A 20,184-nucleotide genomic window follows, 5' to 3' on the forward strand; every position below is an offset into this window, starting at 1 on the left:
TTTCTTTTGAATATATTACATTACACTTACCATCGAAAAAAAATGAAGTAACATGTATCTATTACGATTCGAAAGAAAATTACTCTGTAGTTCTCAATATAAAAATTATATTGGGACAACACATCGTATGACTTCACATCTTACACAATGTGTGCTGTCAACTAGATTCTTTACGTTATAAAATATAATATTGTAATAGTTTCGCAAAAATCCTCTGTTGCAACTGAATTTAATTACACATCATTGCTCAACGAAATTATCTCCAAATGAGTCATGCAGAATTATTTAGATCACAGAATGCAAGAAAAGATTTAGTAGTAACAGATAATTAAACACTTGCCTTCTGCAAGTAAATTATATAAATAAATAGCTACTTTTATTGATTAGGAAGTAAGTCCAGTAGGCTTCAAACGGCCAAAAGAATCCTTCCGAATATGTGATTTCTAATTAGCAATAGGAAGCTCAGTTAACTGCGCAACGACAGTTAATACCAGAGACAAGTTAGGCAATTAGGCAATGCGAAACAATACTGTACAACACTATTTTCGCACGACACTTTTCCGTGACTTTCTGGATACCCCACGACTAGTGCATCAAATGTGCTTCCATTATAAATAACAGCCAGAAGAGGCTGTGTTCCCCTTGTAATTTCTCTTAAAGCAACATCATTCACACGACTCCCTCTTCTCAGTTTAGGGAGATGGTCCAACTCATCTAATGGTTTCTTATCAACTACCCTTAAGGGCTGAAATATATTCTCATTAGTCTTTTTAATGCACATCTTCTAAATTAGTTTTTCTTTTTCTACTTCCCGTCTAAACAGGTTTTCGATGTGTTGTTAATGAAGAAGCCAAATACGTTAAAATATCTACTTTCACAAATAAAACACAATTTTGTTTAGTCTCATTTATCTTTATGCTTTTATCCTACAACTCAGAAAGTGACTAATAATACTTGATAAGATGGCTTCTCTTCGACAAATTACTTCACAGAAAAAAAACAATATTGTATTTATATATATATATATTGAATATTACCCGAAGAAGACATACCCTTTTAGTTTATTGCAGAGCAAAGTGATGCTCTTTATTTCCCAGATGGCATTAGGAAGATGGTGAACAATGTTCACAATAAATCTACATCAAAATACCGATCGACCTAATGCTAACAGTAATAAAACTAACTGACAAAATTTTCGTTCCGTTAGAAACAGGCATAATGCAATAATTATTCAAAATTTCCGGAGTGTAAATTTATCATCCAAATAGTATATAAGTACAAAGCAATGGTGATTCACTAACACATTAAGACGTTATAGCCTATTACTTCAAATTATCTAGTTGTTCACGCAGTTAACAAGTGTTAATGCCAGCCTACTTTCACTATACAATAATAATTGAAGCAATCTTACCTTAAAGACAACATTCTCGCACCCGTAATATTTAATATTCTGGCTTAAATTCAAAATCTCAAACGGCCAACGAAGATTAACATTTGTTTGATTCTATATATGATTAAAGATATTTTCAAAGACAAGTGGTGGCCAGTTTTTTTTTTCCCCTTTTCTTTCTTAACAAGACCAGACATGTCTACCAAGTAGAGATCATAAAATGTGGAAACAAAAACCGTTCATGCCAGTATGTACTTTAAATACAAATAAAATATTTGTCAATGGTTGTTCCTCCAAGAAATCCGAAAATATGATCAACTTGTATAATATTTTAAAGATAACACTCTGTTTACATAACAAGGGTATTTAAAAATACTGTTCAGCTAATGGCTGAATATTATGTACTAGGTAAGGTTAGAATTTATTTATTTCCATTTATTTTGTTTTGAGAACATTGAATTGTAAAGCATCGTTGAACACTCAAATAACCATAAGAACATATTGCAAAGGCTGGCACGTTATCAAACCAAATACAATGTTGGCCTAATCAAGCATTGAATTTTATCGCTTAAACAACCGTATGCTGATCTGGGTTTCTAATCCTGAATGACTTGCTCTCTTCACAATACTGCAATAGTACAAAAGACTATTACTGATATATTGTTTATTCATCACTCACATCTCTTCCACAGTTAATGATTCCCCCCCACCTCTTCTTCCGCACTGTTCGTTTATTAAGTCCTAGCAGCAATCAACACGTACAATGTAACATACAGCTTACAAAGTATGAAAACCAAACAAAAGATTCTACCCATCTTTCCCCTCCGCCCTTCATGTCATATCCTACAGACTGTGCCATCTCCGCTGAATAAACTTATCCGGAGGTTGTTGCGGACTTTCGTAGGTACATTACATTGAGTGATGCAGCACAACTATATAGCTTTGTGAATACAAACAAAAGATAATATTGTAAAGAGAATAGAAAAAACTCAGAGACAGTACTGACTTGACTGTCATGCCATCATCACGCAAATCACTTAGAAGAATCAAGGATAAAAAGTCAAAGTCATACTAGACTGAAAAGAAACCTGCTTATTAAAAGGAAGATGTATATTTAGTTGACAACTTTAAATATTATACTCACGATCGTTATTTCTGTACCAACCTTTTTATCTTAACACCAATTTCATTCCATTACTTTTAGGTTTTCAAACATTTGCACAAAGCATTCTTTAGAGATGAATTCAGCCAACAATTTTAAACTGAAGGTACGAAACCTGTTCGAGAACTAACACTCATTCATTTATGTCATTTCGTTCAACTGTACAGTCCTTATGCTGTTCAAGGATTATAAATATAACAATATTTATATGTTCATTTAAAGAACCGAATGAGAACCAGAAATGATTTACTTTCTGTTCATATAACGAACATAGTGACACACAAATAACCTATAAGTTTTGTATGTGTACTGAAATTACTTCGAAGATTGAATCATCAAATTTGAAGAAATAATAATGCTACATATTACTAGTATTTAAAAAAAAAAAAAAAAAAATCCAAAGATCAGACATATCAATCAATAGATCTCTAAGCTGAAACCTAATGCGTAATTTAAGAAAATGGTGAAAAATGAATTTGTTTGTGAGCCTAAAAATTCACACTGTACAAAAACACAACCTATTCAAGGGAAACTGCTACTAAAATATACCCTCGTCAGCTCTTCATTTTGAAACTGGCAAGATGACAGCTTAAGGGAATACAGCTCAAAATTATCACTAGCACTTGAACTTTAATTAAAATACTGTCCAAAGCTGATACATATCAGTCGACAGATGACATCGAGGTGAGAGAAATGACATGCCTGAGGTTCAATTCCTATATATTGTTTTCGAGAAAATAATGATAAAATGTTACTAAAAATATGTTATTTATACTGCTAGAAAAATATTATTTATTTATTTTTAAGGACTGTACATGTACAAAATACCCTGATAACTAGCAGATTACGTCTATTGCTATTTGAATTTTTCTAACAGTGACACACGTGCTTCAGTTACACACATACAAATTGTAATAATAATAATAATAATAATAATAATAATAATAATAATAATAATAATAATAATAAATACTGTTAAGGAATCATTAAAAAATATCACAATTTCAAATTTAAATAGTAAAGAATGTCTGCACTTACCGCAACGCGATCAGTCTCATCGTCTCCACGTGCACCTGAAAGTAAAAAGAACGAAACATGAAAATCACTTTTTAATATCAAGACTCTATTCTCATTCTCCCGTCACATATATACCGGTAATATCACAATAATAATAATAATAATAATAATAATAATATCCGCTCAAAAATTATTTTTCTTTATTTAATCTTGTACAAAACTATCATGTTGTTAGTTAAGGAATTTGCAAGATCAACGTTCTACGCTTATCTGCACGAGGTCACAGGTCCTAGCAACTTCTATTAGGCTTTATTTACTTCTGATTACAACATAAACAACTCTCTTTCACCTTATGAAACAATTTCTTATCTGCCGTGAATTATATATTAAATCAACTGTAAAAAAGTAATAGTGAAGACCTAAGTGTTTCAAATTGCTTTCAAATATCTATATATTAAACATAACACTTCAATGCTAAATATTTTCTGTTAATATGTCTTTATTGTTCATCCTCCAACATATATATTATATATACACACACAAGCATTGTATGTGAAAGTTACAAATATAGTTTTCCTGAACTCCCTCATTACCAACTGGATGGCATTTTCACCTTTGTTGCGAATCCCTATTAGATTACGTTAAAACTGTACATTCATGTCTTATATAATCTTAGTTTCAAAAAGACGTTAGAATACAAACAAAACTCTCCCCGAATCCTGGTTCTACCTGATAATATTTCGTAATTCTTAACGTATAACTATTGTGGTTTCAAGCTGCTTTCATAGCATTTCAATTCGATTACTATTAACCTTTTAAAAGTAACTTTATTCAACTACATGTTTTTGATAAAAATTGAACTTTTGATAACGAGGAACCTGATTCACGTACTCGCATGCATATTTAGCATTCTCTTATTTGTGGAAGAACATGCAGACGACATGGCGCGACATTATGGCATCTGGCGTTGCACGAATTAAAACGCCTACCCTCTCTATATTCTTGACAATCGAAGAGTTCAATGGACATAAACACACACACACACAAACTCTTCTCTATTTCGTGTCGATTTTAGGAATTAATATTGTACTTTTGTCTTACAAAGACATTGCGACGATGTAAACCTAAGACTTGACGACGTAAACATAAAATATAATATCTATAGTATGCATAATGCATACTGCAATATGCACTAGTGAAGAAATTGTCAGAGCACTTACAGATGTTCCGTGGTTTCCCACAACTTTACGACTTAAGAGCTTTTAGTACTGGTAATATTTTATATAATCTTATGTAATATGTATTTGCTAAAAGCTATTTATATTCGAAAACGTATGTGCATGTTACCAAAGTACATACAAGACTGCATATTGCTTTAAGAGGATATTACACCGAAAATTTAACTATTTTCGGAGATAACGTTTGTTTAAAAAAAATAGCGAGAACACTAGATATTTCTGGAAAGAACAGAAATCAATCGATAGTAAAAAAGGTTGATTTCTTAATCATATGCAATAATGTAAATAAACAAAATGCGCGTCTTTTGCGCATGTGGTTCCAGGTTATATTCTCTAGCTACACCCAGGAACAATAACAGTGTCCGAGCACAAATGAACGTTTCGTGATGAACGCAAGCGATTTTCCACGCCGAATCGATCTACTCGAACTATAAGCTCAGAATAATGATAATGATAAAAACAATACCATCAGACACGGCTGCTAATGAAACAGATTTACACAGCATTTGGACCATTACATTTACACCATCATATTATTGTGAGCTACGGCAAATATCATTTGCCTATTGCCTAAGTTTAATCTAATATTTTTTTCTTTCATTTCTTGTGATTTTTCACACACACACACAATCACAAATTACAGAAACCTCACTCAGAAATGTTCATTAAGTTCTATTTATTATTAATAAAGTGAGATGATGACTTTGAACCACTTAACAATGGTCACTTCTTCAACACTAAAGGAAACAAATTAATAGAAAGTGTTGGATGAACGAATAATCGTCAAGGCCACAATTACAAAATCTTTCGCTACCAAACGATTATTTCTCATTAAAAAAATAAAATAAAATAAACAATAAAAAAATAGTAACTTTAAAAATCATTCAAGGAAAATGTTCACGCAACAGTGCAAGCAATTTATTTAAAGTCTCTCTTATCGTAGATACAGGTAAAACAGTTTTCGTAACTTTCCAAGTACTACTGTTTGCTCAACTTCCTAATTGAATTGATCTACCTACCAAACAAACTACTACGAGTGAAGATTAAACTTCTTGGTGCTGAAGCTCAGGGAGATTATGATAGCCAGGTGGTACACTTCAACTGGCACCGCATTGATGTCCAATGTCATGATCTGTTTCTAAAATGAAGTTCAGGATACGTAGCTCCCCAGTTGCCTCAAATGTTCGGACCATACTGAGAAATCACTCCTCTGATCGAACTCAAATCCGAGATCACGTTGGGCAAAGATGCAGCTACTTTCGAATATTTAAGCAAATTAATATCGAGAGGTTCATGAAAATATTGTCCACTCATACGTTCAGTTTTGAGAACTTCTCTTCTGCCACTTTGATAGTCAAAATGTTCAATTTTTAAAATGTCATTGTAGTAATAAAATTTGTAGATGTAATTCGTAGAAGAAATCGATACATTGTGAGAACCTACATATGAAAAATTTTTGAGTAGTTCAAATTGTCAAAAGTATGTATTAGATTCAACATTCTAACTTGGATACTGATGAGATATATATTAAACTCGAACCTTCGATACAATATTAACAACTACCACCTTCTAAATGTATTATCTTTTCTTCTCGTTATTTCAACGGTTTAAAAGCTTGCACTGTCTTTACAAATATGTAGGCCCAATAATCAGAGTTTGTTTCACAATATGTAACAATTAAATTATTATTTAATATTAAAAAAATACTTGCTCGTATTTTCTTTCAAATGTGAGAAAAAAAAGTAAGATGTTTATAATGAGGATGGAAATATTTCATGTTGAGGTCTTCTAGTTTTTTTTTTCTGTAAATAAATCAAAATTATACATTAATTTGGGCGATTGTCTTCAGATACTGATTACCGCAAAAACTGATAATAATTGTTTACAACGTCTGTAATTTCTAGTTATTCAATACATTGATGATACTACAGAAGAGACCGGGGATCAAGTATTACAGATTATTATCATCTCATGTATTGAGAATTCACAGATTCCCATGGCAATATTCTTTCGGTAATCCACACTAAACTCTGTATTAAGTGTTAAGCACGACTGTGAACAGGATTAGTTCTTCTTCTTCTTCTTTTTTTTTTTTTTTGTACGTAATTAAAGCTTAAGTTTGCACATATATTTTCTTCTTCATTTCGAGAACATAAATACCATGTTGACCTTGCAAAACTACATGTTCACGAAAATACGCAGGCATAGAAGAATGTTTATTATATTCTATTTCCTCGCTAATTTGTCTTCACACCTGATTCTCCAAACTCACCATAAAAACGATTCCCACGCTATGTGCACGAGAACACACTAAAACACATACAAGTTACATCATCAACATATACAGGGGCAAGTTAGGAAAGTAATGTAACATTCTCTTTTAACGATGAATATTATTTATTTTAAAAATCAAGTCTATCTCATTCAAAACACTCCCCTTTGGCAGTTAAACAGCGAACAGCGATGGAAGCGTTGCTTCCATGCTTCGTAGAAAGTCTGGACTGGACTGTTTCTTCATAGGGACTAAGATGCCAAGTTCGTCCTCAGGCTGCTGACCCAAGAGCACAAGGAACACCGCGTCGAAGTCTGCCAAGAACTTCGTCAGCGTGCCGTGGATGACCCGTCCTTCATGTCGAGGATCATTAACGGTGAGGAAACTTGGGTGTACGAGTATGACCTTGAGACAAAGCAACCGTCTTCACAGTGGAAGAGCCCATCATATTCACGACCGGAAAAGGCAGCTCGACCAAGTGCACGTTCATCGTCTTTTCTGCCATTATAAATAACGAATTCGTCCCCAGTGGCAAGAATGTCAATGGTGAGTTCTACTGGCAGATTTTAAAGCGTCTGAGGGAGGACATTCGTCGAAAGCGACAGGATCTGCGGCGTGAGAAAAGCTAGTTACTTCGTTACAACAATACACCCAATCACCGTGCTCTTCACACGTATATTTCTTGCCAGAAATAAGATGATCGCAATTGCGTACTTACCCTACCCTGCTCACCAGATTTGGTCCCTCTGGACTTCGCCATCTTCCCGAAGCTGAAAATCCAGCTCAAATATTGCCATTTGGACACCACAGCGGAAATCCAGAGCGAATCGCAGGAAATGCCTTGACACGCTTCGAAAAGATTTCTAAAACACATTCCAGTAGTGGCAGAAAAGCTGAGGGCGCTGTATTGCTGAATAAGGTGACTATTTTGAAGGTGATAATGTGTAAAGTAGATAAATAAAGTACTTTCTTGTAAACAGAAGTAGTCTCGAAACTTTTCAATACCACTTCTTACGTAGAGTCGCAGAGACGAAACAAAAAATAAAATGAAATTATTAGCAATAAGTCAGGACATCTTTCAACACTTGCATATATGTTTTAGGTCACTCATGTTTAGATGAAAGGATTACCCATATTATATATATAATGAAATCGGATTTATTGTTAACGAGTGGCAAATCTAGTGACTGTTTCCCTAATTTCCGTCTTTTCATGTACTTTCAAACATAAAGGAAATTGACCACCCTACCGATGTTTTATTGGTTGCATCGATAGTTCTACTGAAAATGGGCTAGAATCTGACACATAATTGAAACAATCTCGTATACGCCTATAAATCCAAATCTAGCACTAGATACTATGAATTTATAGCTTAAGCTGGCTACAGCTGACAGTTCATGACCTAGGAGGTCTCGCATTTATTACGCAATATAGGATTTGATCAATTGAAGAAATCAAGTTCCAATTTCTTTTGTCAGCATTTTAATGAATACATGTATGAAGGAAGTTTCAGCTGTATGATTTACACTAGTCTCCAGAAGTAATAACGCAAAATACGAAGTACGTAACTACTTTCATTACAAAGATATTCACTTTCATAAGCTGGTATACTTGTGTTTACGAAAGAAATTCAGATTAACAAAATCTCCCACACTTTATGTACAAAATAAAAATACACTTAAATTGTTTGCGCAAGTTCCTGTAAGTGTTCACATAAATTATGTAATGGTCAACACATTTAAACACTCAAACACTTGACATAAACAAGAATTAGAAAGTCCGAAGAGCCAATTTGGCTCACGGAAACTCATTACATTCTGAAGTATACGAAAACTGAAGTCATGCAAGATACGCTCGGAAACGTACTACACGTCAGGTGTGATTTCTTTAGAAAGGGACGCAAAAACTACAACCTAGCAATCAAAATTACAAACATGTTAGGTAAATAGTATTTTAGATACATACATCCATGGAGCATATTTTATATAAATGACATTACTTCGTAATTCCTTCTAGTACTTTATTCATTGAAGAATTTTCAACACAACGAATGAACTAAGTGGTATGATAAATAATTTATGTACACTCATGTCCTAAATTATTGTCGCATGTCTATAAATATGTTTTTGTAGGAATATAATTTGCTAACGAATTCGCCCGGTATTTCTTATAATGTTCGTATGTGTATAATCGCCAAAGACATGTGCATGGCAAATTTCATGTCAAACGAGCAGTAAATAAGAACAATAGAACGAAGATAAAACTTTCTTGTCCATTTAGCAACATTTTGTTTTACTCATTTTAATTTTTGTATTTATAATTCTTTTGCTATTAAATTTACCACAAATATCCACTTCCCGATTATACACGTAGTATCAGTATTAAAAGTACCCTGCAAAATCATTAACATATTATATTGTTACAAGAAGACACTTATAGATATGCGATAATCACTTTGGACATGAATGTACTTCTGAAAGTTCATGTAGTTCTGTGTGAATTTTGCAACTTGAATTTAACGGAAGATCAAAGAACATGACACGGAATGTCTTCTGTATTTCGCACCAGATTTACTCTTCACATGTCACTATCTCGTTTAATTACTTGGATGTTAAGCAATGTCAAATACCCTATAATGTGAGAAGGAAACCATAACGGCCTATTTCCCCAAGGACATTGCGAGAAACCATTGAATTTATTTTTCATGTAAGTGTTCTGTCATCCTTTTCTACCTGTCTAACCTTTCCCGATCCAAAGAGAAAAGAGATCTGCCAGTCATCTGATTACCATCATGTCTCACAATTCTTGATGGAAATGTATTCATTAAGAGTAAGTTAAGGCATGGAGAGAGTGGATTTCTCATCAAGCAAAAGGAAAAAACGGAATAAGAATTTGTTATTTATTGCACGTTACAATTCTTTCACATACGAAAATTCTTAATTTATCCAGATTAATTAGCTGCTAATATCATTGGGAATGTTCTGAATATTCAAGAATATAGATAATTAATGAGATTCTTGATCACATTCAATTCATGGAATAAAAAGAAAGTCGCACTTGAATCATATCCTACATAAGTCATATTGTAAAAATGATTTTCATCTAATTCTTAAGAACTTGATTAACAATATACAGTGCAACATTCGGAAAATTTGGGTGCATCATTTGTAAATAATAATAATAATAATAATAATAATAATAAAGCTTTAAAACGCCTCAATATTTCATTGCATTTACTTCTATATTGGCTGATTTAGTTCACGTACGATGGATTAGTTCTTTAGCAGTGGCCACTTCTGAGTGAAGTGATATTCGTTAAAATTTTGTCTCTACACACTTACGGAAGAAAGCTTCGTGACCTTACTCAAGAGCCACCATTTTTTAAAAGGAAATTTAAAAAGATTTATGGAGATTCCGCTTACAAATGGAACGCTTTCATGGACAACAGACGTTGCACGAGCACATTCAGCATTCGGAAGTACTCTTGTATCTTGTGAATCAATGCTGTTAATACAGATAAATTATCAGATAAGCGAGCGTATGAAAGATTACTAAAATAAATTTTACGGATCATATATAATAGGAATAAACTGCCCTTTGTGTGTTTCTTCACAACATTCACATGGCAAGAAAAATATCTCCTTTATTGAGACACAATGTTTATTCAAAGTACCTATAGTTATTTATTTATTTATTTATTTTAAGTTCAAATCATCCAGCCGTCAAAACATGGTGTGTTACTAATTTATGAATATAATCTTGGTTCCTCCCGTTCCCAATGTACTAGATAAGCTTCATAAAACACACTCCCTGTGGAATCTCACTTGGGATATTAGCAACGTCTTTGAGGTGATGTTCTTTAAACATTAAGAACATGTATGTATGTAGTGGATTGATCACGAAATTCCCAGAGGGATCTGAGTCAGCTTCCCATCCAACAGGAAAGCAATGGACCGAAACACCCAACAAGTACTTGATTCGTTGCGAACTGAGAGGGGGACAAACCACAGGAAAGGCAAAAAGGTTGAAGGGGATCATTTCAAATGATATGAAGTGAGAAGGTTCCTGTAAGTTGGAGGAGTACAAAATAACTACACGATTTTCGAATCAAAACTACCGTAAAATGTACACTATACTTATTGATCAGTGTTCAGTGGAAACGCTGATAACCTGTACGGATAGTAAACGAACTGACAGCTTTATATTTAATCCATTTGCAACCATTATCCTATACATAGGCCACCATTTTTATTGAAATATCTTAACATGTAAGAAAGATGAATATGAAATGGTAGGTTTGAATTATATATTATTATCGTTGTACTGACAAAATTTTCTGCTAAACTGTCCAATTTTAGTGTCTTACGAGCCTATTTACAACAGTTTAAAACTTTTGATTTTACGAAACTGGTTAATTTTATAGTAAATATTAGTGTTGTGTCAGTGGTGTAGTCAGGGGGCTTTGTTATGACCTGATGTTACAATTAAAAAAAAAAAAAAAAAAAACTAAAAACAAGTACTGTAGAGTCCTGTTCAAAAACCTTACTTTCCAGAAACTCTATATTTAACACTATATAATATTTCAGAAAATTAATTAGCTATATACTTCATAGTTCATCTGCAGATGCAAATACAAAACATTAAGAAAGAAAATAGAAGTTTAAAGTGTTTATATTATTATTATTATTATTATTGTTACTAGTGTGCATGATTCCTTACTACCGTTGGGGACACTAACATTTTCCGGTGTATATCTAATATCACGAAGCATATGGGGAGCCACCAGAATTAAAATGATCGATCTCTGATCTAGAAAGCCAAAAAGAATGGAGCTTAGATGAAATGCGCTGACCAGCAACACCCAATGAACGAGATATTTATGGATTGCAGCAAAAGTAATTTCATGTTAGTACTTCCTCCTACCTGTTAGCTAATTTCATCATGTTTCAATACCGTGCAATTAAAGGAAAGCAACATCATATTTCTGTCCTTGACAGGCAGTATATGTAAGGAACGTTAAAAGTAATGCCACACAATGATTGATATATTATGGTGCTCGAAAATTTTTTATCTGACCTAGGTGTCAACTGTAAAAAGTAGGCGCCACAATACTACAAATCCAATTTGATACATAGGCCTTTATGTTCTATCGATGCGTCAGACCCGCTATATTATACGCACGCGTGTGTGAGAGAGCTCCCATTTAATGAGTTTCTGTCTACACCATTGTGTTTAGTGACGTCTGAGTACAAAAAGCAACTCAGACTGGTTTTTTGAAGTCGCAAATTTAAGACTTGATGTATATATCAAATCTAAAACGATAAAAGGAAGAGACATGAAAGTAATATCATAACTACAAATAAGCTTCGATGACTATCCATCTGTGTTACGTATATTGTTAAGTTTCACTACCAACTCGAGTATCCTCACAACATGGGTTGTGTCGCATGAACGGTCTTATTTTGCACCGAAGTTTTTAAACATGTAAGTCTATCTCATACAATGTCATCTTAAATAATGACAAGTTAGTAGCAGTTTGCACAATTTGTGTTTACTATGCATTTTTACACATACTGGGCATTATGCAGAGTCGTTTTGACGTATGATTAGAGTCATACTAAAGGCCTGTCTACTGCAGGAAACACGTTAGTCGAACTCTTTAGTATGACACTAATCACGCGTCGGAACGACTCTGAATCAGGTCCACTAAATTTGATTATATTGAATCCGAAGTCCTGGTGAGAAATATTATTTTATTATTTTACGATGCCAAACACGACTGTTTGTGTAGAAAACTGATTTTATGATATTATCAACACAAATACCACTTAATGGTCACTGCATGAAAACGAAGAAAAAATATACTCTTGCTGATGTAAGCCTTCTTTGTGAGGGGAGGTCATGCAAATAAGTTTTAATTCACAACAAGCAATAACATCCACTAAGCATGTACTTACAGTCTTCCTTCTCACTTCGTAACCGTATAATTTGCAAACTCATTACAATTCTCCATGCATTCGGATTCTTCAGGAAAAAAACAACGTTCTATGCTGCACACAAGGGGAGACGCCCAACAATGGTTTTATAGCCAATGGTTACGCCAGCGGGAGGCTATTGCTACACAGGACTGCAACATTATAGCTCTTTAACACAAATCACTGCTCCATTTCTTCGTTAATTTTCACATAAATTTATTAGGTTTAAAATAAGCCTCGTAAGCATTAAAATCAAAACAATAAAATAACATTGACTCAACACAAATCTATTACGTTAATAAGATATTAAAGTTGAGCTTGAACTCTCAGGAAATTATAATACAATAACAGAAGAGTACAATACGGGAATTTATGTTGTTTTCTGAACTTCGTGCAATGTCTTATTTCGTGCTGTGCATTGAAAATTTCTTGGTAAAGGCTACAGAAACAAACTGTACGAAAGTATGAACTTTTTAGTAAGACAATTTGCACCAAAAGATTTCCTGAGTAAATCTATAATAAAGGCTTTTCAAATTCCTAATATTAGAAAATTTATAGTACGTAAAATAATTCAAATAGTAATAATCCGTATTAACTCACCTCAACTGGTGTGTGAACGAGCATAATTTCTGATAGGTCTATCCCAAATATTAAAATAATATTATCTATAAAACTGCAGTTGATGAATGCAATCAAACTCGGGAATTCACATAAAAGTTATGGATTGTGAAAATTCAACTACTGTGTTTTATTTGTATCAGGGTTGGCTGGTTTAAACCGAGGTGGTTTAACCCCCCCCCCAAAAAAAAAAAACGAAAAACGAAAAATGTTCGTAAACCCTTGATGAACACACATTTGTAGGTTATCACGTTTCACTCCCGTATATTATTCGTATTATATTCAGACCTAAATTACCCATTCATTACTTAAAGAGATTATACTACAAGAGCAACTTACATTATATATATATAAAAGTTTATAAAGCTTTCTTTTGTGATTTTCTTATAGTATGTTATTATTGTTATGCAGTTGCAATCAAAGACAAATTCTAAATATTGTTTTGTTTTAATAATGTTTACTATTGATAAAATACATCGAAATGCTGTATTTTTTTTGTGTGGGAGGAGGGGGCATACAAATCCCACGAGATTCGTTTATTGAAATCAGAACTATCTTTGGTATTTATTTATGTATAAATGGGTCAGAGCCAAAGTGGACTCAAATAATTCGTATCTTTATTCACTTTGCTTGCTGATATGCAAATTAAGTCGTTGTATTTCTTTAACTTGAACTAATAAAAATCGTAGTGAACAAACTTGGGCTAAATTAGTTCTTCTGTACTCTCTAGTATTTTGAAGTTGTCCGTATGTAATTCTGTAAAATGGTTTCACTTGTGTAACTGTTTATCTTTTTGTCCTTCTGAAATGATTCTTAACAAGTATATTAACAAATATGTAAAGATCAGTACAACGTACTTTATCAGAAGTCCTTCTTGAGTGAGTCGGCAGACGTATTGCATTTGTGCCCTATTAGTCCCGGTTTCGAGTTCAAATGAAAGAAAATTTCTCTCGGATGTAAGCCGAGAAGCGGTTTGGATTCCACTTTAAACTTGTGTGACCCCTTTCAGCATAACCGGCTTGTTGCACAATAAAACCAAGTCGAAACAAACTTATTTCTGTCCATATGTGATATCAATACATAGAGCAAATTATTTAAACCAATATAACCTACTTTAAACCCAAAAAAAAGAAGGTTTAAACAAAAAACGTTTTTTTTTTGTTGTTTTTTAAAATAAAAACCATGGTTTTTGCCAACCCTGATTTGCATCCTGTGGGTAAGTGCAAAAATTAAGTGCATGAGTACTAAATTATGCAAAGAAGTTACTAAAGAATTTAACTGGGAAAGTGTTTCGCACCCTCTCTATTCCCCTGACCTTGCATCTCTAGATTTCCACATTTCTCTCTTTCTCTTTCTCTCATCACATTTAACGAAAACTATTTTCTGATGAAGCCACTATTGAAAATTCTTACTGACATCCGCAACTCAACCAATAGTTATGCAGGCGTGGCATCGAATCTCTCCAGCAACGTTGGCAAATGAGTCATTGAATGAAGGTGAAATTACTGAATACGTTACTTAGTTTGTATTGCGTTATATGTAATGATACAAGGTCTTATTTAACCGAATGCGCTCCTGTTTATTATTGTAGTACTGCAAACGTATGTGAACAAATATACGTTGATCTAAAGATGCTACGAACTTATGCACAGATCCAATAATTTGATTAGATAATTTATAAACCATAAACCCTCTTAAATTATGAACTGAGACAATTCGGAGCTTAAAATCAGACAGTCCAGATCTCTAATGTACGCTTTACGTAAATATATGTCAAGTAAAAACTAACCATTAAAAAAAAAAAAAAAAAAAAAAAAGTGTTCAACTAAGAAAAGATATCCATACTTATTTTATTTTATCTAAGTGGAAAACTTGATGATCCATCAAGTAATGTTCAGGAGAATTCATAGAAATACAGGCAGAAAAATACAAACTCATACAATTTTGAGGAACAATAGCTAGCAAATTAAGAATATTCTTTAACAACTAAGGTTAAACTTAATATGAAGTAACAGAAGCATGACTTGCACTCTACTTTTCCCGGCTTCAAAGTAATCTCAACAAGCTCCGTTATCTTCTCTCTCGTTACTGCTCTCTTCACTAACTAGTACGGCTGACTAATGAGATTTTAAATGATTGGATTATTGGAAGAGAAGATAGCGTCGCACCCCATTTTAATTAATTTTCAGCACATTCTCAAAATATCCACTACCTCCTGACATTTCTATAACTAAATTATATAAAGCTGTAATATAGGCCTATATTGTGAACATTTTACAAAAGGACACGCCATGATAGACTTTGGTACTTATGCTAGACCTATATTACGAGCAAAAAAGTTTTCCAAACACCCGGGATTCAAATATCGTATATAGCATAGTTTTGGACAACTATTAAGCAAACTTCGAATTTGAAACTTTAAGGTTGTTTTAATCAACTGAACAGGATATTCTTTTATTACTTTTGAATGATTAAAAAAAAAAAAAAATCCTTTCAGCGCTAAAAAGCATACACTCAACTTACATAACCTATCAATTAAAGGTAGAAAATGAATGTATATATACTGTATTTCAGGCACAAACAGGATCTTTTTTTTTTTTTCCTCCAGTGTAACGGGAGTAATTGGGATTCAATGACAGGAAATTCTACGATGATCTATTTTATTAATTTTCAGATTAGGTTACACAGTTCTAAATTTTTCACATTTGCGCTGGTAAATTCGATTCGTACTACACACAAATATTATTAATATATCTGAGTAATTCTGAGTTTATATTCACACAACCAGCATGTAAAAAAAATGAAATCTTTGAGTTTTACGTCCCACGGTTATGCCGGTTAGGCTAAAGGAGACGGTGATAATGAGTAATGAATGAAATGGTGGAATGAAGGAAGTGGGAGGAAACGGGAGAACCCCGAGAAAACCGACGCACACGGTGTTTGTCCACCACAAAGTTCACTTGGCGGAGGCTGGGATCGAACCCGGGACCCCAAGCACCAGAGGTGAACGCTCTACCACTGAGCCACCGCGGCCCAACCAGCATGTATTCACCTATACAATTCATATATCATTGAAGAAGCAGGCAAAATAGCAACTCTACACAACTAGTAACACCTGCACGCACAGCACAGCAAGTATTCGCGTGGGACCTTGAATTATTTACAGATGCTGCACCTACAAGCGTGGTCCCCTACAAGGCAAGTTACTGTTTCTTCAAAAACGTATGTTTGCTGGAAAAGTAGGAATTCAAGTTCTACAATACTTATAAATGGCATTTCTAATTTGGGAATTTCTTGAAACTTAAAAATGTTAGTTTGGAATTTCTTAAATTCTTTATCTACTTAAGCCCAAGTATGACAAGCAGCACACTATCATCGTCATTAGTAAATGACTTAACTCCTTCAAATTAAAATTTCCTGCATTGCTACTTATTATTTCACAGTTTCCTACAACCGCTACCTACTTACCGTACTTTACAAACTAGTGTATTCGAATGAGTGTAATGATGGAATACGGACCTTCAAGTCTAATATACAAGTTACATTTTCTTTGTTAATCTGAGATTATAGTGTTATATGATCTGTACTATGTCTAAATGTTAGTGTTCTCGGAGAACAAAGTCGCTTTTAATGTCGTAGATACCTCCTTATTACGAAGAAAGATGCTCAGCGATAACCAGACTTTTGGCTTATGACAGGGTTGCAAGGATGTAAATTGATCTCATTGTCTCATATCTTTACTATTTGATTTATTAAGTTTAACGTCCTACTATTATGCTTCGTAAGTTAAAGAAGTTGAGAAATACCTTAACGATATTAGGGCTTTTTTTTTTTTTGTGCTACAGCAAATCATTCTACGTCCTGTCCTGTTGTATGATATAGAGGGCGGTTTCTGAAACACTGTTTTCAATTCAGCACACGACTATGGAGTTTCAAGCTCGAAATATATGTCCACTAAATTCCACCAAAAAGAAGAAGTAACCAATCAAGAAATTTTTCCACCAAACTTCCAAGTTTTCATTCGTTATCCATACATATTATACCGATGTAGGTCTAAGTTATTTCTGGTTCCCTGCCAGTATTAACATTGATTTGTTGCGTGCTTACATTATCTACAACAATGCACGTAATTTAGTTTAAAATATATAATGTTCCATGTATAGCACACTCATTGCACCACGTATGTGAATGTGTGCAATCGAAACATTGTACGCCTAATAGTTACTGAAATGAGAAGAAGTTCTATTTCAGTGCCTCTACCATATACAAATGTATAAAACAATGACATTATCGCTTCTTCCAGATCCAGTTGTCATAAGGTAGGGCAGTTGGATGTGTGCCGTAGTATTCTATTGTGAAAGTCATCGTCTCTTTTGGCCTAAAGGGCATACCATGTAATGTTGAATTTAATTTCTATTGCAGAAGTTTTGACTCCGCTGGGAAACTATGTCTGTCAGTTGATGATGCTCAGAAACTCATTGATGAAGAAGACATTGTTAAGGAACTGTATGAAGTTCACCGTTGCACAATGTTTGTCGACTGCAATACAAAGTTGGTGACACAGTCCATTTTCAAGCAGGACGAAGAATGGACAATACTTTAAGAAGCAAAGAATTATCTACAGGGATTTGCAAAACTCAGATTTGAACATAGTTTGTCGAAGCTCACCGACCTTTTAGAAACTGAAGATCTAACTAATGTGACGAACCTACTATTTGTTGTGAAAATAAAGTATGCTCCCTTGCTATCTTAGACATTAAACGCTCCTCTCAGTATAAATTAGTCCTGACAAACTAAGAAAATCTTGACATTTTCCAACATCGAGATGTATGTGGTCAAATTCAAATAATTTCTATTTCATTTTTCTACACCTTGAAATGTCAATACATCGAAGGTTCAATCGTGATGTTCTTTTACATTTTACGAGATCCAATTAAAGACATATTTTATAAATGACCAAATATCTAGACATATGGTTTGGTACAAAAATATCAAATCATGTTTGCGACAGATTATGATTATTAATTAAGTTAGCTTCATTCCACCGAATTTTCACCAAAAGTTTTTTTTTTTTTTTACCCTTTTTGTTCACAAATTTCTTTCCCAGCAAAAATTCTAGCCCTAGTGATGAAATGGAAGACATACTGGGAAAATATTCACACCTAAGGGAGACGAGATAATTGGGAGAAGTTGAGATGAGTTAAGTTTAACGTCCCGTTCAGCAGTGAGGCTATATAAGACGTGGACCTACTGATTAACGTGGAGTCCGAACCACTTGAGCTCCCGCCGGGAATCGAACCCGGGTCTCTCACGCCAATGATGATGCAAGAATTGGTGGAATGAGAATGTGGGAGGGTATGGAAGTACCCGAGAAAATCCACGTGAGGAAAATCAAGAACGAAACTACACATTACCTCGAACAGATCCGAAAGCTCGTTCGCACGCGAATTTCAGTTTACAAAGCATGACCTAAAGTATAGATCCTAAATTACATATGCATGCTCTTTGAGATAGTATACGCAAGAGAAAATCACGGATTAAATCACTTGTTTAAGCACAACTTAGTACTTACATACAAATTTCTTGTCACACTGCCCTTTCTCGTCGCTGAGATCTCCAAATGAGATTACTATATCGAAGTTATTCAACACCCAGAAGAAAACTACTACACTTTAAAAACACATAATTTGCTTAATTAGGAAATAAATAGGACACATTCCACAATGTGAAATAATCTCCTTAAGTACCGTATCTAGAGCCACAGATACCAGTGAGTGCGTGTCAGCCTTTTGTCCAGTTGTAATTCCAAACCATATCCGGAGGAAATACAAGGTAACCAAAAAAGTTCTCGGCGTTCTAGAGCGGTGATAAATAAAGACAATATAGTGGATGGTACGTATCTTTAGGTTTTGAAATCATCTCCCTCAGCATCCAACAACTTTTGCTAACATTCCTGCAGCTGCTCAATATCCTGGTGATAAAACTCGGCGGTTGTGGATGAAAATAAAATATCCGTGAGTGCGTTCCACAGGTTTTCCTAATTTGCGAAGGATCTCCCACGGAGGAGGTTGTCGAGGGAATGAAAAGGTGTTAATATGTTGGCACAAAGTTCGGTGAATACAGCGCATGGCACAGTGTCTTCCAGCCAAGTTATTGAAGGGTCTCCCGGGTCCTCTTTGCCACATGTGGCTTGGTATTGTCATGCACGGTGCACCCTTTGCAACTGCTGAGAGTAGACGTCAGTATTGATGGTCCGACCAGGGTGGAAGGAGCTCGTACTGCACCACTTGCCGAAAATTCCACCATACAGACAGCATAACCTTTCTTTGGTGCAGAGGTGGTCTTGAGGAGTAAGGAACAGGGTCATGTGGTGACAACCAATGCCGGTACGCTTGGGAGTATAATTAGCATAGCAAAATTAAGCCAAAAATGGCTCGAAACGAGAAAAAAATATTAGAAAGCAAATTTTCATTTTAACACATTCTATGGACTCCCCTGATACTCCACAGAAA

The 20,184-nt window shown here is 34.2% G+C and overlaps 1 protein-coding gene across 17 annotated transcripts in view; it reads right to left on the minus strand.

Annotated features, from left to right (window-relative positions):
• chb (CLIP-associating protein) overlaps nucleotides 1-20,184 on the minus strand; it is a 595,254-nt gene that overhangs the window by 154,399 nt on the left and 420,671 nt on the right. For all 17 annotated transcript variants that reach the window (XM_081736296.1, XM_081736291.1, XM_081736295.1 and 14 more), the window contains one exon: nucleotides 3,591-3,625. In XM_081736296.1, the coding sequence (XP_081592422.1) occupies nucleotides 3,591-3,625 (35 nt within the window). The remainder of the gene's footprint in view (nucleotides 1-3,590; nucleotides 3,626-20,184) is intronic.

Source organism: Thermobia domestica, chromosome 13 (genome assembly GCF_964235325.1).
Source record: "Thermobia domestica chromosome 13, izTheDome1.hap1.1, whole genome shotgun sequence".
Classification (NCBI taxonomy): domain Eukaryota; kingdom Metazoa; phylum Arthropoda; class Insecta; order Zygentoma; family Lepismatidae; genus Thermobia; species Thermobia domestica.